The sequence below is a fragment of the Chenopodium quinoa genome, unplaced genomic scaffold (assembly GCF_001683475.1).
Source record: "Chenopodium quinoa cultivar QQ74 unplaced genomic scaffold, ASM168347v1, whole genome shotgun sequence".
NCBI lineage: Eukaryota > Viridiplantae > Streptophyta > Magnoliopsida > Caryophyllales > Amaranthaceae > Chenopodium > Chenopodium quinoa.
Genome location: NW_018743787.1, coordinates 70821 through 94457, shown reverse-complemented (window position 1 = coordinate 94457; position 23637 = coordinate 70821). Strand labels below are relative to the sequence as shown.

General features: G+C 37.2%; 1 protein-coding gene across 1 annotated transcript; it reads left to right on the top strand.

Annotated features, from left to right (window-relative positions):
- Positions 1-1590: 1590 nt before the first annotated feature.
- LOC110684909 (methyl-CpG-binding domain-containing protein 9-like) lies at positions 1591-22912 on the top strand. Its single transcript, XM_021861344.1, has 10 exons — positions 1591-2317; positions 4877-5588; positions 5721-6827; positions 6933-7604; positions 11926-12231; positions 13182-13517; positions 14793-14891; positions 17366-17800; positions 19178-21502; positions 22077-22912. The coding sequence occupies exons 1-10, from the start codon at positions 1761-1763 to the stop codon at positions 22377-22379; spliced, it is 6852 nt and encodes a 2283-aa protein (XP_021717036.1). The 5' UTR covers positions 1591-1760; the 3' UTR covers positions 22380-22912.
- The last annotated feature ends 725 nt before the right edge of the window (positions 22913-23637 follow it).

The following is a 23637-nucleotide window of genomic DNA, read 5'->3' as shown; positions in this document are numbered from 1 at the left end:
GAAAACGGTATTTTGTGAAATCAAGGGCAGGTGGCTCCCACTTCCTAGATTTAGGATGAGGGGTCGCCTCTCGCCCTTGAACTGGCTTCCTCTTCCGTGAAGTGGAGGGTTTCTTAGCCGACTGCTCCTTGTCCAGAGCAGGCGGCTTCTTGTTGATCAACTCTTGAATTTCTCCCTTGAAGTCCCTCATGAAGGTCATGAGTTTGTTCCTTGTGATGGGAGCAGACCCATCAGTCGGCTGCTGCCGAACAGGCGGTGCGCCTGCTGGCTCGCTTCCAGTTTGAAGACGTTCCCGTTCCCTCCTTCGGTATGACGGGTACGTCGGGCCCTTAGGGTCCCGTCTGAAGCTGTGTGAGCTTCAACTTCAAATTCATTCTCAGTATCGTGATCCGACTGAACTTGAGGGTCGTCTAGGGGACGCCTCTCTTCAGGAGTCGGTACAGACGTGGATGCCATCTTAGAAGTACTCTCCCCACAAACGGCGCCAAAATGTTTCGGGGTTTTCTGATGTCCTGCGGGAGAGTTACAATTCCGAGACTAGAACCGGGCGCCTGTACCTTCAAAACAAACGGATGCTCCGGATGATTGGAGATCCGCCTTCGACGGTCAAGTTAGTACTTGATTAAGGAGTAATTAATGCGGAAATTAAAGTGATTGGGTCTCTCTAGGTGAGAGTGTTTAATGTGTGTAATCTGCGTTTTTTGCGTAATCTCCCTTAATGAGGATTAAGGGAGGTATTTATAACCTCGGGAAACGTGCCAATCTAGGTTTAGGTTAACCTTGGGCTGATTGGGCTTCCCTCGGAAGTTGGGCCTAGGTGACCGACTTCTCCATTAGGCATGGAGTATGCCACGTGTCATGACATAATAAGTCCAGGGTGGACGAATAAGCGTGTGCCATGTGGCAAGCCCTGAGAGGTCCAGCTGGGGGACACTTGGCAGAACCTGATTGGCCCACGTGGCGCATTCCGATTGGTGGGAGCAAAATCCCCTAATCAATAATAATAAAAACAACATTAATAATAGTAGTAGTAGTAGTAGTAGTAGTAATAATAATAATAATAATAAAAACAACATTAATAATAGTAATAATAATAATAATAATAGTAATAATAATAATTAATAATAGTAAAAACAACATTAATAATAGTATTAATAATAATACCATTAATAATAATAACATTAATAATAGTATTAATAATAATGTTGAAATTTGCTCTGCTCTGCTATCCTGAAATCTACTCCGCTCTGCTAAAATTTAATCTAATCTGATCTGCTAAAATTTAATCTGCTCTGCTCTACTCTGCCCAGAAGTTCAAAAAAACAGGGCCTTAATCACCTTAGAATTTTCAATCCTCAATAAAAGGCAAGGCAAAAACCAATCCAATAAAAAATCAAACCAAGGAACTGAAGGAAGGGAACGAAAAACCTTAATTCCAATTTTCAACTCTTCAAAACTTTTTCTACTTTCCCTTCTTCTTCTTCCTTCTCCTAACATTACATCACCACGTGCCAAAGTGTTAACACTTAACACCAAACAAACTATTTTTAATATCTTATATTTCTCTCTCCTCTTTCAACTCAAACCTTCCTTCTTTCCTTTCTCTCTCTAAAGCCCTCTATTTCATTTTCTCACTCTCAATCTTACTCACTTTTTGGTCTACCTATTTTCTCCTCTTTAACCCCCCAAAAAAATAAAAAATAAAAGAAAAATATAAAAATGCGACGACAAAGAGAAGTGTACCAATCAAACTCGTCCTGATGAAACTCACCGAGTCAAACTCGTCGTCGATAATGGCGGCGAAACCTTCGTCAACCTCAACAACAACATCTTCGCAACAACATCGTTCAGTACTCGCAATCGATCTCAACGAAGTTCCATCTCCTTCAGAAACCCTACCTTCTCCTTCGAGTTTTGTTCTCTCTCCTACTTCGATTGTTCGCTCTATCCACGACAACCCGCCGTTTCCGGAGGGTCCTCCGGCGGAGATCCCGGAGGATGTGACGCCGTGCGCCGGTTGCGGCGGACCTTCTCCGGAGTTGGTTTCGGAGAGGTTGGTTTGTGATGGGTGTGAGCGTGGGTTTCATTTTAATTGTACCGGGGTTTTGCTGGGTTCGGCGGTTGTGTGGGATGAGTGGGTTTGTAGGTTCTGTGCTGCGGATGGGGTTGGGAGTAAGAGGTGGCGGCTTGGGAGGAAGGAGGAGAGAGGGTTTAGGTTGCTTGATATGAATGCTTCACCGCCGAGTGATTGTGATGGCGAGGCTTTGGCTGCTGTCGATGCTGCCGCTGCTGCCGCCGCCGCTGCTGCTGGTTCTAGGTAATTTGTTGTTGGGTCATTGTAGTTTTGAGGCGATATTATTGTCTTTATGTTTATTTGCATGTTATAATGTGAGCAAGAATGTTGAGGTTTGTAATGTCACATTTTTTGCCTGATAGAAATGCATGTTTTAGTTTTTTGCATTTTTGAACGTGAGTTGCTGCATTTGCGATCAATGCCATTGTTATGATGTTTAGGCGTGATCGGTGGTCGAGCAAGCTAAGTTGTCAGGATGAGATGTACATTAGGGTCGCAAGTTGGTAAATTAAAGACATTAAAGTGAGCTGAGGATAGGTGGCGTACCATATGTCAAGCGACATTGCTAAAAGAATGAAATGCCAAAATGTGCGATTAGGTTTTAGTTGTTATGTTGTTTACGTGTATGGAGGCGTGATAGGTGGGTCAAGCTAGCTAACTTGTCATGATGAGGTGTACATTAGGGTTGCAAGTTTGTAAATTAAAGACATCAGAGTGAGCTGAGGATAGGGGGTGTACGATACGTTGAACGACATTGCTAAAAGAATGAAATGCCAAAATGTGTGCTTAGGTTTTAATTGAACGAAATTTCTGTTGTTTCTGTAATTGAAAGGGCCATGAACAGCCTTAATGTGCAAACTTTTGGGGCTCCGAAATGATTTGAGAATGTTGATTGATATTGTGTGACAACTAGCTAATATTCATATATGTCAGGTTTGGAAAGTGTTTGTCTTTACCTTTTTTTAAATGTAACTCTGATCTAAACTCAGAAGATTGATTTTGGTGAGTTTTTGGGGATTGAGATGACCTCTTATTTAGTTATATCTTGCAAGATAGTAGTCTTTTTTTAAATTTCTCGTACCCTGATAAATTTCTTAAGTGTCAAACACACCTTATGGAACATTTGTTGGATTTTGTTTTAAATGGAATTCAGGAATTGTCCATCAATCAAACTCATGTCTGAAATTCAAGTATCTAGTATCCAACATGGATAATTGAGGTGAAATTAAGAGTTGGAGAAACATTGACTTTGTTTAAATTAACATTATACACCAATTCTATAGGCATTCAACTTAGATTCTGCCTTTGTAATTAGCTACTAACAGATTGATATAGGTAGTTGTAAGTAGTTTGACTAGTTTGTTGTATTAGCAAGTTTGATTAGTTGATTGTCTGTAGAAGTGTTAGGTAAATAGAAACAGTTAATTACTAATAATTTCAACATGTGTAATTTTCAAAAAGCTAAATTTTCAAAATGCTATTTCAAAGAGTTCATATTGTGAGCTTTTTCAAATAGAGTTTTTGCAGCCCAAAAAACTCTTTTACAAGCTGTTTACCAAACTCACGAATTACCTTTTTAGAATGTTTAAAACTTCTAATAGGCCCGAATATGCTAAAAGCTCTCCAAAAATTTCTATCCCAAACAAGGCCTCTATCTCCCCCCTCCCCCATTTTTTGGTGGGGTGGGGTGGTGGTGGTGGTGGAGCGGGGCGGGGGGAGACCATGGTCCGAAAATGCGCCTGAAACGTCGCTTATCGCCCGTTTTGTAACGGATTTGAAGATTACCGAACCGAGTTTTAACCGTACGGCACGCTGTTTTTAAAAAAACCCGCAATTTCGGCCGTATCGGTCGTTTTGAACATAATTTCGGAAGCATCAACCGTTATCAACCAAGATCTGAAGAAAAGACTCCCAAATTTTATGCTCTTACCTCTTTTCTCCGGCGAGGGATATCTACTCCTCCATAAAAGTCGACCAGCTCGACCCTTTCAGTTCCAGGATATGAGTGAAAGTCTTTGTTTTCTAATAATGAGAGCCAGAGAGTGTGACAGCTGGAAGTCTTACCTTTTTTTTTCATTTTAGAATTTAAACCTGACCCCACCAGCACTTTAGCAAACTCTTCCCTTCCATACTTTTTCCCACTTTTAATTTCTAGCACATACAAATATAGAATATGAATTTAATTTAAAAATTAATTTAAAAGGTTACAGGAGTAATGAAAAGTGTTTTAGAAGTTACTAAAAGTACTCTCATAGTAATATTACTACGTACAAAGAGAATTAAGCATATAAAATTTTCAAAAATTATGAGAAAAATCAATTTTTTTTTTTATGAGAAAAATCATTATAACCACATGAAACTAAAATATAAAATTCATGCGCGACAACCGCGATGTGGTCCGCAATTAACGCATCAGTCCTGTTACCGAAATATTGCGACCGTTTTCGCGATCGCGACCGAAACCGCATTTTCGAACCATGGGGGAGACGTTAGTCATTTGAACAAAAGTTGAGTTGATATCACATTAGTTGTTACATATGACAAGTATACTCTGTGTAGCATTTTAAATTTTGATCCTTTCTTCCTGCTGTATCTCAGTTTAGCTAAAAAAATTCATTATTAATGAACGCCAAGGTGCCTGGCTCATAGATCATGTTTTGGAAGTTAACTGCTGCACCTGGATATATATATTAGTGTGCATTTTCAATTTTAATGCCATCCAAATGTCTAATGAGCGAATTATTTTTGGAAATGTCTGTCTCTTCACTTAAGTACTGATACCTTTTTTTTTCCCCCTTGTAGAAATCTCTGTTTTGGCAATAGCACTATCAGCAGTTATGCACCTGGTGGCCTGCTGCCATATCCCCAATTTATCTATTCGGGTAGTGGATTTGGCTTTCAGAAGACATCTACTATAGTTGCACATACTGTGAGATTGGATTTTCAAGACATTTCACTTAACAATCGGTCTACAGCTAGAAGCTACGAAGACATAAAATATGGTACTCAGTTAGAACGAGTTAGGACTAGTGGCACAACATTTAGGTTACCATCTTGGAATTCAAGTGAAGTTTTGCAGTCTCTTAGAGATTTTGTTTCTGAAAGGCATGGTGTTCTAGAGGATGGTTGGCGTGTGGAGTTTAAACAATCTACGAATGGTTGTGAATCATATGCTGTTTACTGTGCACCAGATGGGAAGATGTTTGAAACCATGTCTGATGTTGCTAATTATCTTGGCTTATCATCTCATGGAACTCCTTTGCAGCTTGAAACAAGAAGTGATTATGGCTCTACATTACAAAGGAATGGGTTGCATACACCCAAAAGAAGGAAGCTAATGAAGATTCCAATAGGCAATGGTTTTGTGGAGAACAAGGACAATTTGAAGAGTAATTATAGTAATAGTTTCTTTTGGAATTCGCAGAAAGACAACTTCATGAGTAAGCCTGAAAAAATTATAGAAGTTATGGATGCTGCACAAGAAGATAATGGCATCACTGGCATCGAAGAAAATGTAAGTTGCTGGTCCTTATGGCATCATTTTGATACTTTATCCTGTTTTATAGTGCTTTTTTGTGAGATGATTGTTTGCATCTCGGTTGTTTTAAGGTCACTCATATTTTATTATGTTTGATTGTATTTTTAGGAAGGGCTCCCTCTCCAGTATGAAGATTTGTTTGTTCTTTCCTTGGGGAAAATTGATACAAGAACATCATACCATGATGCTGGTCAGATTTGGCCTGTAGGTTATAGGTCATGTTGGCATGATAAATTTACTGGCTCTCTTTTTCTTTGCCATGTGTTGGATGGTGGTGATACAGGACCTGTTTTTAAGGTTAGAAGGTTTGCATGTTCTGCACTCCCCATTCCTTATGGGTCAACTGTTTTGCAGAGGAAAAGTGGTATCTGTTTGAATGGTCCAGGTAAAGAAGTTGGAGGGAAAACAACTCCCTTAGAAGAAGAATGCAGTATTGAGAGGCTTCTCTCAGATCCTTGCTTCCCACCAGAAGATGATTCTTTGTCATGGCTTATAAGTAGTCCAAACGAGGTTAATGGTCAGAAGGCAATCAGTTCAACACTTGAAGTCTATTCTACTTTGGAGAAGCCAGAAGATCTCTTGGCTCATAATCTATCTACAGGTGAGAAGATTGGTGAATTTTCAGTTGATGGCCGCTCTTCATCTGTGGTTTGGAGCAATATATCCCAGAAACTAATTGATGCTTGCCTTCAATCATACAAGCAGAAGGGCTCTCTGAAGTTCTTCTGCAAGCATGTTGAAGAGGGCATGTCATCTGTCTGTGATGTCATGACTTACAAGAACAAAGATGCATTCTCTTCTTTGGATAAATTTTGTAGCTTGCTGGGCTCACTGAAGGTCCCATTGTTAGTAACAAGTGATGATGAACCTGATTTAACACTTGAAGCTCTAAAGAACTGGTTGAGTGTGGATCGGTTTGGATTGGATGTAGAATTTGTCCAGGAACTTATTGAGCAATCTCCTGATGTCCATCAATGCTCAAATTATGAAATTTTGAAGAGAAGAAATGATAGTTTGACCACACCATTGGTTTGTAATGGGCTGTTACTTGTCAATGGGAAGAGCATAGAGCAGTGTAAACAAGACAAGGTATTTAATGGCCTGTACAAAAATTATAGGACAACTGAGGAACTTGCTGGCACTGATCATATTCGTCCCCCTGGGAAGCATCTGGGTGCTAAGCTTCCACCTCAGCGAGTTGGAGATGTTCTTCAGGTATGTTCCCTTTTATCTAGGTAGTTTGCTTTTAATTTTATTTTTTTGGGTTGTGGTTTTGGCTATTATGAATCTATGCTTCATCCTCAATTTTGCTTCTCATAGGTGTGGGAGTTACTTCGCCGTTTTCATGAGATTATGGGTTTGGAGCCTGTGAATTTTGATGAACTTGAGACAGAACTCATTAGCTCTTGGTTTGAGAGTTTGTCGCATCATGGATTTCGCGAAAGGGATTCTCTAGGTGATCATGCTGTAGATGGATCCAGTATCCTGAGTGAGCATACTTCCTCATCAAGTAGTGAAATTGCATGTCCTCCCGATGAGAATAAATTTATAGAAATGCAGTCCGCTGCTGTGAGGGAAGAGGTTCATGCCAGTCAAGTATCGTGTACTAACAGTAAGTGCGCTGGTGTATCATTGAAGAGGGCCCACATCTCTTTGCTTGATGTGCTTGTGAGTGAGCTGCAGATAAAGGTTGCAGCAATGGTGGATCCAAGCATAGACACAGAGTCAAAGTCAAGGCGAGGTAGAAGAAGAGATGTTGACAGCTCAATTCTTGCAATTAGGCCAAAGCTTAATCTACTGCCTATCAATGAATTGACTTGGCCAGAATTGGCTCGGAGATATATTTTAGCTGTGCTGTCAATGGATGGGAATCTTGATTCGGCGGAAAATGTTATCCGTGAATGTGGAAAAGTCTTCCGTTGCTTACAAGGTGATGGAGGGGTCCTCTGTGGCTCTCTAGTTGGGGTAGCCGGAATTGAGGCTGATGCACTGGTAAGATTATGCATATATCCCCTGTATTAGGTTGTTAGTTATCCAAATAAAGTTTCGTTGTTCTTTGATATTACTCTTCCTAGAATCTGCTAGTGTCAGTGTTTGTATCTGTCGAAATGAATCCAACTTCAGGATTTAGTATTAAAGAATGAGCTTGGTAATCATTATGTTAGTCTAGGTGATGGGTCACCACTTTGGCACTTCTTGTGATATTCGCCAGTCTCAATTCACACAAAAGATCTACTGACCTGGACAATCCAATCAACCATAATTTGAACCTAACTTATCAGGGAGACATTTGCCTGGAGCTGCTGCCAAATTTGCGTATACCAGGGGGTTTACCTGATGAAGGGTAGGGAGCAATAATGTGGCTAACTTACTCCAGAAATTTGATTCAGATTTTCCCTTAAAACACACCAATAAATCCTGCATGCAGATCAAGGTCCATTTATTGTATCTCTTTCATTAATGGTGGGCTAGATTTGTGTGATTGGATAAGGGTAACCAGAGATTCCCTTGTTTGATTTGGACCATGTTGGGCAATTAGGTATTTGCATCAAGGTCTTTTCTCTATGCAGCATTGTAAATGAATTAACCTGGTCTATTGAGAATGAGATACCAAAATGTATGTTGTTTGTTGGATAAGTGGATGGATACTAAAGCTATGGTCGATGCTAAGCTGGACAATGTAGACAACAGTTAGAATTCTGCCGGTTTTTCCCATGGTTTGAAATACGGTTTTGATTGAAAACAGTAGCGTTGTCGTGGGAGTATACATGGATGCATTGATGAGTGTGTCATGATGAGAAATTGAATTCAAAGTCTTTTTAGGATTTTAGTAGCTGTATGCTATTATTCCCTTTTTCTCTATTTAGGTAACATGGTTTGACACTTTGACTGATAAAGGGTTCCCAGCATATTAATCGATTTTGTATTGTATGTGAAAGTTGGTGTTGGGGCAATTTCTTATAATAGCTAGTGGGTTGTGGGAACAATTACTTTGTGTTTTTTTGGGGGAGAGGTTGCGATTTTTTATTTGCTTTTAGAAGTACACATAAAATTAGGACCCTAACATGTGAGAGATTTAATTGTGATTTAATGGGGCCATATCATATTATGAAATGGATAGAAGTGTGTCTATTCAACATGGACGGCCTTATAAGGAAAGTGTATCAACTAGAAATAAGAATAGGGAGAGATATATTGAAAAAGTAGAATTTTAGAGGATTAGAGCCATTAGTGGGGAGATACGGGGAACCTTTCAATATAATGTTTAAGGCCCAGTTAGTGGAGAGTCATTTTTGAGTGAAGCACGGGATGTAACGTTTTATGAAAATACTAGTTTGGTGCCCCGTGCGATGCCCGTTATTGAATTTTAAGATAAACTTTTTTTTTTTATGTACCAATTTTTAAAATATATTATTGATACAAAATCAAGTAGAAATTGATATGATTTTGTGGAGATTTAAACTATGCAGTAGGCATATAATGCCTAATAATAGTATTGGTGAAAATGTTTGATTTAAATTATTATACTTGCAATTGTAGAAAAAAAAAACATGCTTGAAATATTAGAAATTTCTTAAAATGCAAAGAAAAAAACAAAAAAAAGGTTCTAAGCCTTTTGGCTGAATTTGAAACTTTGGGCTAGTGTGAACATTTCTTGACTCGTGACCTAAATGATTTTGTGGAGATTTAAACTATGCAGTAGGCATATAATGCCTAATAATAGTATTGGTGAAAATGTTTGATTTAAATTATTATATTTGCAATTGTAGAAAAAAAAAACATGCTTGAAATATTAGAAATTTCTTAAAATGCAAAGAAAAAAACAAAAAAAAGGTTCTAAGCCTTTTGGCTGAATTTGAAACTTTGGGCTAGTGTGAACATTTCTTGACTCGTGACCTAAAGTGACTTGACCTAAAACGATTTGTGACCCAATTCTATTGTTGTATACGTAATGCGATATTTGGTGAAAAGTTAAAAACGTCTAGTGTCGCTGTCTCGTGATCTGGCTAAACTTATAATTTATTTTTATCTATAAAATATAGGTTTTTTTTATCAAAAATAAAACTCGAAACCAAATATTCCATATTTATTGAAAGTACAACTCTAAACTAACTTTTTTTTTGTTTATTCTACAAAATCCTATCCTAGTTTTTATCCTATTAAAAAATACACTTTTTTTATTCATAAAAAATATATCCAAGTAAATCTTACTTGTCATACTAATATCTAATTGTTGCATACATGACCGACATTTGGCAAAAAGTTGAAACGCCAAGTGCCGCTGTCTCGTAACATGGCTAAAAGTTTAGCTTTATATATTAGTTATATGATTTGGAAACATCCATATAGACGATTTCGATCAATTGATATATATTTTTTTCCTCACTCTTTTCCTTTTGCAAGTCTTTTGATAGCGTGTAAACTTGTTACTACCTAAATTTTACAAGCATTAGGAAGACTATTACTACCTCCGTTATATATTAGTTGCAACTTTCAGCTTGACACGGGCTCTAAGACAAAATTTCATAATGGTGGATTAATGAAACAAAGAATAGATAATTAACCAAGGTAGGAGAAAGTGAATGTAATTAATAAATTACCCACCACCATCAACAACACCCTACCCACAACTGTTAGCCAACAATAGTCATCCCACCACTGTTGGCCAACAATATCCACCTCAAAACCACCCACTTCACAATTGAAACCACCCCATTTCAACCCGAACAACCCCCAAATCACTCCCTCTTGGCTCGAACTACCCCGAAATCACTCCCTCTTGGCTCGAACAACCCCGAAATCACCCCTTCTTGGCTCGAACAACCCCGAAATCACCTCTTCTTGGCTCGAACAACCCCGAAACCACTCCCTCTTAGCTCGAACCACCTTATTACCCTTTCTCAACTCAAACCACCTCGAACAACCACCCTCTTTGTGCAAATTTGTGGGTTTTGTGAGGAATTGTGAGGAATTCGTGGGTTTTGTAAGGAATTCGTTAGGTTTTGTGAGGTTTTCATGGGTTTTGTGAGGATTTTCATGGGGATTTTGTGGGTTAGATCTGAAAGCGGTATTTTGTGGGTTAGATCTAAGAGCGATGTTAGGATAGTCTGGGTTAGATCAAGGAAGGAGAAAGAAATTCATGGAGGAAGGAGAGAGAAACTCATGGAGGAAGAACCCAGATTAGCGATTGTGTGGAATCATTAATTTAATGATGTTGGATAAATGGTTTAATGTGATCAAATTATGTTATGTAATTGTGATTATGATTTTTTAAGTAAGGGTAAATAGTAATTTTATATGAAAAAATTTACCAAAAAAAGAAAGAAATAGAAAGTTGCAACTAATGTGTAGCACCCCTAAATGGCAAAAGTTGCAACTAATGTGTAGCACCCCTAAATGGCAAAAGTTGTAACTAATATGTAACGAATGCAGTACATATTACTAGAAAGCTAATATTTTTGTTTAAAAAAGGAAAGCAAGTAGAAAAGACTTAATTCTGAAACTTAAGGATATGTCACTAAAGAAAGCAGTATTCTATTCCAGAGCAAATAATTGACTTTTGATATGATGCTCTGCAAATTTAAACAAGAATGCAACAGCAAACTAGAAACCAATCATCTGTGTTTAGGACAGGAAAAAGAGATATCTGCTATAAGGCATGATATATAGTCCAAAAGAAGAAGGAATATTTCAAGCAATATGTAGCAAGCTACACCTAAAAGCAACCCAAGAGCTATTTGGGGAAGATGAGCTCTACAATAAATTTCATAATGCGAGAACAAAGAACACACCCAACAATAATTTATAAGTCATAGGTCGGCTCTATGCAATAGTAATGGGTTCCTGAGATGCAAGTAGTTCTAACGATTGACAAAGTAGTGGTTGCAGAAGAGTATCTCCAATGTGTACTAAACCATTAAAAGGTTAGTTATAGAAGATTTTACCTTATCTTAGGACTCTTATTACCAAATGCCACATAAGCTTGATTAGCATCCTTAATTCCTTATAGCTGTTTTTTTATCAAGCAAGATATAAGGTTTCTTTTGAATCTTTAAGATGAACATGGTAATCGCCTTGCTTTCTGATGTAATAATCTTTATCTGTCGTGAATGTGTTTGTAGTAAATATGCTTGTATAGATGATTTATCCCGGAAATATGTTTTGTCATTCATTTGTGATTACTCTTTGATCCTTTTCTCGTGTACTTTTAAATTTCAAACTGATTTTGTTTTCGAAGTTCCTCCTGTGTGTGTGTGTATTGTAATTTGCATGGTATAGAAATAAGAATTGCATTAACATAATTGATTCTCAGCTACTTGCAGAAGCCAGAAGGCGGATTTATGGATGTCTAAGCAGTGAAAATGATAGTCTGACCATAGAGGATGATGATCCGGAACCAGTTGGTACTTCTGAAGGGATGGGTAATGGTGATGGAATCATTCCAGATTGGGCTCAGGCCCTAGAACCTGTAAGGAAATTGCCAACTAATGTAGGTACAAGAATCAGGAAGTGTGTTTATGAGGCTTTGAATAAGGATCCACCCGCTTGGGCAAAAAAGACCCTGCAGCACTCTGTTAGCAAGGAAGTTTACAAGGGAAACGCTTCTGGACCAACTAAGGTGGTTTTTCTGAACTTATTATCATCATGGCTTTAAAACCGCAAGCCGCAGATTTCCTTGCGGTTTTGCTTTTTTTGAAAATTTTTAGTTGCTCTTCCTTTTTAAATTTTTTTCTCCTGATTAATGGATTGGCAAGGATTGTAATGTTTTCTTTTTGTTTATATGCAAGCGCTTTTGGCTTCTCATTGGAGTCTTGAATGTGTTCTTTTGTTTCTAATGATTATTTTTTGGGTTTGGGAGGATGAGAAAGGGATTGGGGGGAGGGTGGTGTTGTTGCAGCATGGTGTGGAAGCCTTACGAAAAGCTTTTGACTCATTAATAGCTGGCCCCTTGGAATTTCCTCTTCTGTCTGTATATGTTTAAATTTCATATCTATGTAAGTGTTGATCCTTGGTATTTCCACAACACTTTGGACAATGCCAAAAATGTTTATGAAATGTCCCAAAACACCAGGGAAGAGCTCAAAAGGTATGGCGTTTTGAAATGATCATGAAAGATATGAAACATAGAGTTGATGTATTTTGACATATTGAAAAATATTGGACCCCAACTTGCCAATGTGTGCGGAAAGTCCCAAAAAGGCTTAGTGGCTTTTGTTCATTTGGTGCATGTAAGATGAGGAGAAAGTTGAAGAGTTTTACAAGAGTAGGGTTTTTTTTTTTTTTTTTTTTTTTTTTTTTTTTTTTTTTTTTTTTTTTGGGTACAAAATGTGTGTAGTGGTGTTATTTCTGATGTCTGAGTTTCTTAGTTTTTGCAATCCTTTTAGGTTTTAGAATAGTGAATGTTGACTTCAACTACAGATTGGTTCAGAATCCCCAGTTTGCTCTGTTGTCAAATTTTTCTGCTGTTTTTGTTGCTTTATAACATGCATCTTGAATGTTCCTTGTGCCAAGTGTGCATTTATTCATTTACACTATCTTGTATAATATTGTACTTACTTATTGATGCAGAAAGCTGTCCTCTCAGTGCTGGCAGATGTTCTCAATGAATGCTCACAACAAAAAGCTCGCATGGAAAGAAAAAAGAGGACAATTGTGTCCATATCTGACACTATTATGCGGAAATGTCGAATACTTTTGCGTCGTGCTGCTTCTGCTGACGAGGATAAAGTATTTTGCAATTTGGTAGGGAGAAATTTGACCCATTCTTCTGAAAATGATGATGAAGGAATGCTTGGTTCCCCTGAGATGGTGCCTCGCCCACTAGATTTTCGGACAATTGACTTGAGGTTGGCATTTGGAGCCTATAGTGGATCACCTGAAGCCTTTCTTGAAGATGTTCAGGAGGTAATCTTCTTCATATTGTTTAAATACACACTGAATATTGTAATACTTGTTGCTTCTCTCTTGCTGATGAGCTTATATGATGTCAAATTTTCTAACGTATTTTTTGACTAAGAAAATTAATTGTCTGTCAAAGACAGTGTTTGTTAGGCTAATTGATTGACCTTAGAATTCATAAGCCTCATGATACTATACTTATAGTAAGCTACCCATTTCTGAGATTAAGCGTCAAGTTTTAGTATGAAGATGGAATTCAGCGTCAAGTTTCTGTCTACGAATGGACTTTCACTTGTGGAAATATGTATCAGCCTTTGCTTCTAGACTTCATGTCTGACTGCTTTTTGAGTCCTTTTCCTATGACCAAACACTGCCTGGTATCAAACTTGGTGAAAAGTAACTTTGGTCTCAGGAAATGTGTGATTGTTGGAGTAGGTGAGTAGCAACTTTTAGGCAGAGAAGTGTATCAATATTATGTTGCTGACTGTTTGCTCACTAAATTTATTGTCATCTTGCTTTACCGGCCTTTCCTCGCCCTCCCTACATGCAAATTTTATCAACGTTTTTCTTTAATCTTAATAATTTGTGAAATTATTATAACATTTTTCGTGAAAGATGAGGTTAAGTTTAATGAATTTTCTTTCCCATAATACTAAATTGGCATGTTTTGAAATAGTTTGTTCAAAGCAGAAACGTAAAATGGATAACATTCTGTTACTGGAAAGTGAGTTTGAGATGGTTTAAATTCTTTACATTATGGCTTTCAGGCTTGATTTTTTCAGATGCAATGATCTAGGAAGTGTGGATCTGAAATATGTTTCCTGAGTAGATTGCTGTTAAATTGTTCAAAGCTCAATAATCCGGGACATTCTAAGTACTCTGAAATTTATGTGACGACCACTTGTTTATGGGGGCTTTCCCTGCTTGATTTTTTTCTCATGAAGTGTCATGGGACAATGTAGTATTCTTGGTTTCCTTTGATATCATTTTATCTTGGGAGTTTTGTGGAAATGTTTCTGCATATTTTTATCACGGTGACACCACTCTCTCTTTGGTCTTTTACTCCATTTGGCTATTTTCCTCTTGTTCTGTAAAGGCTATTTTGATAATCAGTGAATTTTGCATTTGTTATTTTTGTAAATTTATTTAATTTTAATTTTCATATTTGGTTTCTGATGGATAGTATCTTTGGTTCTACCTAGTGTGCCTTTTAACATTTGAAGATAGCTGAGCAAAATTATAGATCTAATGTTTGGTGACCATGTTCAATCATTTTGGCAGCTGTATAAAAACATACGAATCGCCCACATAGAGCAGCCAGAGCTGGTTCAATTGGCAGAATCATTGTCCGAGAGTTTTGAGACGCTTTATGAGGAAGAGGTTTGCAAAATCTTGTACTTTTCCCGGCACCCTTAATCTCTGTTTATTTTTATTATATTTTAGGGCCCATATAATACAATTAACCAATAGAAAGGGAAATTGACTAAATGGTTTCATCTATATGTGGCAAAGAAAATTATTAGCATAGGTCATAGGGGATAGAAGAACATCACATTTCCCAACTTATGCCTGACACTTCCCTCACCACTTGTTGAATAACTCCTCCATTCATCACTCAACTTCAGCTTTACTCTTTTCTGAGTGTTGCCTTTATAGGCACATTAGATGTTTAAAATTAATGAACCATGGTTCCTTGTCTAAATTTGTAGTTCCCTTATTGACCATCAGAAGTTTGGGTCATACCGTAATTGACATTACTTCCTTTGTTTCACCTGACATGCACCATTTTGGCTTTTTAGTTTTTACTGTATTTATATACTAACTTTGACTATGCTTATTACTAATTTATAAAATATGTCATTATTATAATTATTGTTTGTTTAATCTTAATGTGCTTATTACCTCTGGTTTTTTTTAGCCGACACGTTTTGACTTTAGCGCTATTCACTCACTTTTCTTTGACAGGGTTTTGTGATTTATACGTAATGAAAGGTATAGTAATGTGAGATCTTGTTAGATTGTTCATGTTATATATTTTCAAAATATCAACTTTTTATAATATTTATTTATTAACAATTAAAGATACTAATGGTTGAATTTGTGCATTGACAAATGTGAGTAAAGAAACGTGTAAATAAAAAGAAGCGGAGGAAGTATATTTGGCCTTGCTCACTTCACCCTAAATAAAATAATATTCAGTAAAAATACTAAAAATAATTTCAGTTTAGCAAAAATCAGTAACTTTAAAGAAGATATATTAGAGAATTAGTAAAAATAATTTCAATTCTGTAAAATTAATTTCACTTGAGTAAATTATTTCAGTTCAGTAAAAGTAAAAAAAAACATCAGTTCAACATTGCATTGTTAAGCTGAAAAGGTGAAGTGAACACGGCCGTAATTAAACTCTTTTTTTAGGTGTTACACATCATTTGTTTTGGTAAATTACTACTTCTTCCATTTTTTTAGTTGCAATACTTTAGTTTTCACAAACTCTTAGGCAAGTTTTGGAGTAGAGGTAGAGAGAAAAAATAAATAGGGCCCATGTAATAGAGAAAATTTATTAGTATAAAAGGAAAGTGATGCAACTAATTTGAAACTTCCATTTTACGAAAGTGATGCAACTAAAAAAAATGGAGAAAGTACTTTTAATATTATAATTCTCCTTTATGTTCCCCACTCCTACCCACTCTTACTAATTTTGTTACTTATCTCCCTTTACATTCCTTATTTTTCAATATGATATTAATTCCATTGTTTTTATTACTACCTCCATTCACATTTACTTGGAACTTTGGAATATTTTACGTCTCTCAAATAATACACCAAAGTTGCAAGTAAATGTTAACGGAGGTAGTACAATTTTTTAATACACCAATTACCCCACGTATATGCTATTGTATTAAAGTCACTTAAACTACCTAAAACTAGGTCAAAGTGTAACACAAAAAAAAAAAACGGATTTTTTTTGTTTGTTTTTAATATAAAAGGTGATCAATGTTCAAAGCTGTATTGTTGGCAAAAGTTAAAATGGTGCATTTATTCTGAAGTTGAGGAAGTGTATATTCAACAAACATAGCAGGTAGATTTTTATTCTGTTTATCAATCTCTCTCTCATCGGCCACGAGTTCTATTGTGCCTTTGTTGTGGAGCTTTTCTTATACATGGTCAAATTTGAGGTTGGAATAATTGGGATGGTGTGCTTTGGCAGTTGTAATTAGTGGTGGTGTATTGACGCTTATTTATGGTAATGTCTGTTTAGCATTGGTGGTTTTGGGTGGTAGTTAGGGCAGTCAGTGGTAGGTAAAGTGAATATTGTGGGAGGTGTATTGATGGGAATGTCTGTTTAGGTTTGGTGGTTTTGGGTGGTATACAGGGCAGTGGTAGGTAAAGTGATTATAGTTGTGGCGGTAGTAGATTGGATGTTCATGAGTACAAGTTAGTAGGAGGGTGACAGGGTGGTGCTTTTAGAGTGGTGGATCTGGTTGTTATAGTAGTAGTTGGAGTGTGGTAGATTTCAGGTAGTTACTAGAACATTGTCTCATGATTATTTTGTATGCAGGATACAAATTTTTTGAAAGGATGGGTAAGGGACTTGCAACATCACTTCTTGGGGTAACCACAAGGGTATAGTAGAATGAATAAAAATAGCTTAATTTAATTTGTAATGGGAATTAAAGATCTTTGGTTTCTTTCCTCTATCTTGTCAGTCTTATTTTATTTTTATTTTTTCTCTTCATTAGGCACTCTATCTTGTCAGTCTTATTTTATTTTTTTTCTTCTCTTCATTAGCCACTCTGCTGGTCAGTGAGTTGTTGAAAGTGGTCTTGTCATTCCTGATTTTGGGGTTTTTGCAGGTTGTTGCTCTTGTTAGCAAACTTAAAGAGTATTCAGAAATGGAGCAGATAAGTACTGAAGCAAAGAAGGAGATTGAAGATGTATATGCCTCCACGAGAGATATTCCTAAAGCCCCATGGGATGAGGGTGTCTGCAAAGTCTGTGGCATTGATAAAGATGATGATAGTGTTCTTCTATGTGATACTTGTGATGCTGAGTATCATACTTACTGCCTGAATCCTCCTCTTGCTAGAATTCCCGAAGGTAACTGGTATTGCCCCTCTTGTGTTTCTGGGTTAAGTATGTTAGGGAGAACCTCTAAAGGTGTTCAGTTAATTGGCCAACGACATCGGAGAAAGAATTACGGAGATGGGACACGTAATTTCTTGGAGGAGCTTACTCAATTAGCTACTGTAATGGAACAGAAGGATTATTGGGACTTCAGCATAGATGAGGTTAGTTGTTAACACATTTTTATTCTTTCTAATTTTAAGTAAATTCAAGCAATGGAGATGGAAAGTTCTTGTCTGGTTAGCCAAATGGGTAATCCCTTCTAAAGAACTTGCTCTCTTTCTTGTCTAATTTATCAATCTGGTCTGATGTTATACTTCTTTTTTCCCTATATGCTTAGCAAAGTACACTTTTCATTTTAAAAATAAAAAGGACGACATTGTGTACAAGCCACATGATTTTAATTTAATACTATATTATACTAATGTCATCCTACTATTGTTGATTTTTAGACTTACGACAATGCAAAATGTACTCACCTTGATTATCTCTGCCGTGTATGGACTTTAAATTATTTGTAGTGGTGCATGCGGGGTAAGGTGGAATTTTTTTGTTTAAAGCTAAAGTAACAAACAAAATGGAATGGATGTAAATGGTAAGCATAACAATTAGAAGGGAGTAGAAGTAATCTATGGGTAGCCTACTGATTTACAGGAAATAAATAAAAAGAAAAATGGGGATGGATGAATGAATGTGTATGGAGGCCTGTAGAATTTTCTTGGTTGTCTTATTTATCATATTACAAGTCTCCTCCAACTGATAATCACAAAGATGAATTGCAATGTACAGCAGGAAATAGTAGCTCCCTCCCTCTTTCCATTTATCATACAAGGAATTGAGTAGGGACATATTTTAATTATCTTCAATTTGTTATGATAATAACGTAAGGTGAAAATTTGGCTGTTGTTTGTTTTGGTAACTCTTCTATTTTTCTTTCTTTTGTGCTTCTGGTTGGAAGAAAGAATGTACTTGGATTGGTTAACAAGATGTCAGACAATGTAGAGTATCAAGTGAACAGCTTATGTTAGCGAGATACTTCTGCATGTATTTATCAAAAGTGAGCAGTTGCTACGTTTAATAATTTTGTGGGACCTGTAATCTGGAGTTTTAACTAATATAATTACAATGTTATTGCTAAATGCCTAAAGGTACAGAAAGAGGTTGCTTTCAATGGGGTGTGGGGTTGGGATGCTCTATGTCGGGAAACCTTGGTATCATGTTTGAAGAATTCTTTTGCAAAGTTGATATTCTAAGTAGAGATAAATTTAAGTAAAATCTCCTTGATGCATGAATAGGGATTAATTATATGCGTTTTTATTTGCTATATGTAGCTGGCAACCTGGTATCATTTTAGTTGGATGGAATTTCAAATCATTAGCTTAGTAAATTTTCTATTTTGAATGCTTAATATACTGATCTGGTTAATTAGCTATTGTTAATTGCATGTAGCTGTATGCTTTAGATCACATAATTACTTTGTGGTGGCTGAAACTGAGTAATTCTGAATTTTATTCTGACTAACATTGGCATTTTTGGTGCAGAGAATTTTCCTACTTAAGTTTATGTGTGATGAGGTGCTTAATTCAATTCTAGTCCGTCAACACCTAGAACAATGTTTTGAAGCGTCTGCCGATCTGCAGCAGAAGTTGCGGATGCTATATTCTGAGCTGAAGAATCTCAAGTTACGTGAAGATGTATTGGCTACCACAGCTGCAAAACTTTTGTCTAGTGTCCCAATTGTGACGGGAGATGCTATTACTGAGGGAAATATTGCCCCAATAGCAAACCTTAGCAACTCCACAGAGCTTCAGAATTTTGTAACTGAAAGAAGTGAATGCATTTCTTCTTTCTCTGATAATGCTCCTCAGGCAAATAAGGATACGGGTGCATTGCATTCCAACAGTCATAGGAAACATGAAAATGTTAATTACTTGGAGAAAATTAGTTCTAGTGACAGTCAAGTTAAGAAGCCAGTAGATTCTATGTGTCAAGTGAAAGATCTTGTGGAGATTGTGACTGAAGATAGTGCCTCTCTTGAAAATCATGACCTTCGCGAGCGATCATCCAAACGTCATAAAAGCGAACCATTACAGGATTGCTCTGTTTCTAATGCTGCTCTGCCTGAAACTAGTGGAATGGATATTGAATCTTCTTGCCATGGTAGAGCACATGAACACAGCATGCCAGGAGTCTCTGTTGTGTGCAGATCTGAAGATATACCAGGAGTTTCTATTGCTTCGGATCGTGTGAATTCTGAGGCGACTGAAAATGTCTCTTGCTGTACTTCAAATGAGTTACAAGCTTTCAATTTGGAGCTGAATTCTGTGCAGAAGGAACTGTCTGTCCTTCAGCAGTCAATTGCAGATGCAGAATCACAACTTTTGAAGTCTTCTGTGCGCATGGAGTTTCTGGGTAGTGACTCTTCTGGTCGATTGTATTGGGCTTCAGCCCAGCATGGTGCACGTCCTTGGATTATTGTTGATGGTACTTTGGCCTTGCAACCTAAAGCACAACATGTGGTTCAGGCAAAGAGGTGTGAGGGTTTTGTTTTTGAAAATATATCTCCCTCTGTATCTGATGGCCATTTGAGTTTTGAGGGTTCTAGTGCAGCTTGTCCATTTGTTTATGGGCATGATTGTTCTTGTCCAACCTGCTCACAATGGGTCTATTATCAATCTGAGGAGGAGGTCAAAAATTTAGTCAAGTCATTTCAACTTAACAACCCAAAAGAAAGAGAACTGAAGGACTCTATACTAAATTGGCAAAAGTTGAGATGTCATGACTTGCATCAAGCTAGAAAACAAGATAAGATCTCTTTGTCCGTGTCAATACCTACAGAAGAGAATGATATGCCTGGTCTTCTAATCACGAGAGCAGACACTCTTCTTGAGCGTAGCTATGGACCTTTTTGTCAGGCAGATAAGATGGAAGATGTAAAGATACGACTCAGGCGGTCAAGAGAGACCAGTGATGAAAAATTGTATAGATGTAGATGTCTTGAACCCATATGGCTTTCCAGACACCATTGTCTCTCTTGCCATAGAACCTTTTACACCTCGGAGGAACTTGACAATCATAACAATGGCAACTGCAGGTCTAGTTCAACAGTTCTTGGGAAGAGAAAAGATAGTGATGAACATGTTGGGGGAAAAATCATGAGAAAACCTGATGGTCAACAGCATTTTGTGATGGCAACTGATAGAGTTCAAACATCTAAACCTGTAGATTCTGATCTGTCAAGATACTGTAAATTTCGAAATGAGGGTTTGAATTGTCCTCACAAATTGGAAGAAGTTAGTTCCAAATTTGTCACAAATGACTCCATCAAAGAATTAGTGCGTGGTATAGGATTAATTGGTTCTGAAGGAACACCGTCTTTTGTGTCAGCTATGTCTCCTTATTTGAGCAATCCAACATTGAGTTTTGTGGTATCGAAACAGGATAAATCTGCAGGTGTTGATCAAAGCATGGTCCCTGAACAGGCAGTTGGCCAAAGTGACCAGTTTACAGGTAAAAGCTGCACTGGTAATGTGGTTGATCCTGGCAGTCAAACGTTTATACCAAACAAACATGATGAGATTTTGGAAAGTGGCTTGTTTCAACCAAGAATCTCTCGTGAAAGATCAATGAAATTTCCAGCAAGTAATTTTGCATCCTCTACCACGACAGATACATACTGTACTGCACCAGAGTCTTCATTGAAGCCTGTAGTTGGTAGAGATGCTCAAATTCTGAGACAACTTAAAATTTGCTTACTTGACATGGAAGCTGTGCTGCCTGAAGAAGCAATTAGACCATCAAAGGTTCATCCAGATAGAAGAAGAGCCTGGCATTCCTTTGTTAAGGCAGCAGAAACTATATTTGAGGTATGATCCGGGTTTAAATGTCATTTTGGCAGTGTCCTGGACAGAATAGAATTGCTATGACTTCAGTAGAACTGGGAATGTCATAATGCCTCCGTCCTACATATTGTCACCTTTTATTGTCATAATTTTGAGATAGTAGCAGAGCTAAAAAAAATTCAATATTTTTGTCACAGGGACGAGTGTATGAGTAGAGGTTAAGTACATCCGGGTGCACGGTGCACCCATGAGTATTTTGTTCTCACTTTGATGAGTTTTTTTCATTTAATCATCAAATGAAGAGCAAAAACTAACTTTGGGTTATTTGGGTGCACAGTGCACTCGGGTTTATATGAAAAATTTTAGTTGATGAGAGGGGAATTGCCTAGGCATCTGTTATTTTTTTTTGAAACCAGGCATCTGTCATTGTTGATTCCGTGATGAAAGTATATAGGATTCCTATGCTCATTTAGTGATTTTTTTTTTTTGCACATTAATCCTTCTCATTTCATTCTAAGAATCTCATCATTGGATCCAAACCCTATATATTTTATTTTTTTAACTCGAGATATTAATGTGTTTTGGATAACTTTTTCAGATGGTCCAGGCGTCAATTGTACTTGAAGACATGATTAAGACAGAATACTTGAAAAATGAACGATGGTATTGGTCGTCGCTATCTGCAGCTGCAAAAACTTCTACTTTGTCGTCACTTGCGCTGCGTATATATTCCTTGGACAATGCCATTATTTATGAGAGAACTGTATGTGATCTAACAGTGGCTGACAGTTTGAAGCCCAGTGTTGATGTGGATCAGCAATCACCCTCTAATCTGGATTCATCAGAGAAACCCAAGCAAGGGAGGAGATCTAGTAGGAGGAAGAGAGATGCTGAGGGTTGATAGGGTTAAGATGTATGCTTGCTTGGCATAAATTTTCCATTGAATTTGGATCCCAGTTGAAGTGGGTGGCAGCAATTTTGTTGCTAGATGATCATCTTCCCTGACCATGTTTTGTTTCTGGTCTTAAGGGTTACAACAAAAACTGAACACCATGATATGGAGCCTCAAGGTATCTGTATTTGCTCCTTATCGCTGAAGTTCCGAAGGGATTCAAGGCTGACATGCTAACTTGGATTCTAGGGGAAAGATCTAAGTTTCGCACAGAGACAGGTAAAGTGTAATTTCCGACTATCGCTGCAGCTTCTTGATTTTAGTTTCTTTGGTGGGAATGGTTACCTTTTTTTCAAGGTACCTTTTTATTGAGCTAAATTGATATGTAAATCAGAAAATGATGTAAAGATAGTGTAGGAATAGAAATGTATAAATAACAGTTTAGCAGAGTTAGTCAAATGTTCATTTTTTGTCACAGCCTTTTTTGGCTTTAACTTACCATCTTCACCTTATTAGCTCTAATTTTTACTAGTTTATATCTATTCTCATTTGACAATGCTTATTTTGAGAGAAATCATTAGAGGGTCTATGTATATAAGGATTTGGATTGCAAAATGATTAGATCAACCACAATCTCAAATTGAATCGAATTTGAAGTCTAAAATGGATGATGGGCAAAAACTTTCAATGTGTTATTTATTTTAGATACAAAGCTGTTACGCTGCCGCAATCTATAGTTATTCTTTATATTTCATTTTTGATCTGATCAACCCTCAGGGCAATAGGGCTGGTACGCCAAATTGCTACTCATACAATTATAACATGTAGATAAGATCTACCAGTATAACATATTCATGATATAAAAGTGATATGTTTTAAAAAACCATTTTTGAACTTGACATAGCTTTGAATTAGCGTCCAATACCAATATTAGATTAGTCTGGTAATTGAAGCTAAGGCTTCCAATTCAAATACAAAGCGTCTCTGGGCACTCCAAATGGGTATTCGAAAAGGTTATCGTCGGATTCTCATGTCACTGATTGTTTTACCATGTTGTCTGGTTTGGGACTTGTTCCATTTCTTCGAGGTGGTTATTGAAGGAGTTTATAGGTACTACGCAGCGGAATAACATGAATCATATTCAAACACGTACCAATCCCAAGATCACATGCATAACACACAAGACTCATAATCATACCTTTGACGCGTGAATTCCACGTTGCAATTCGACAGGCAAATCAGGGAGATAATAGAGCCCCAAGCGTTG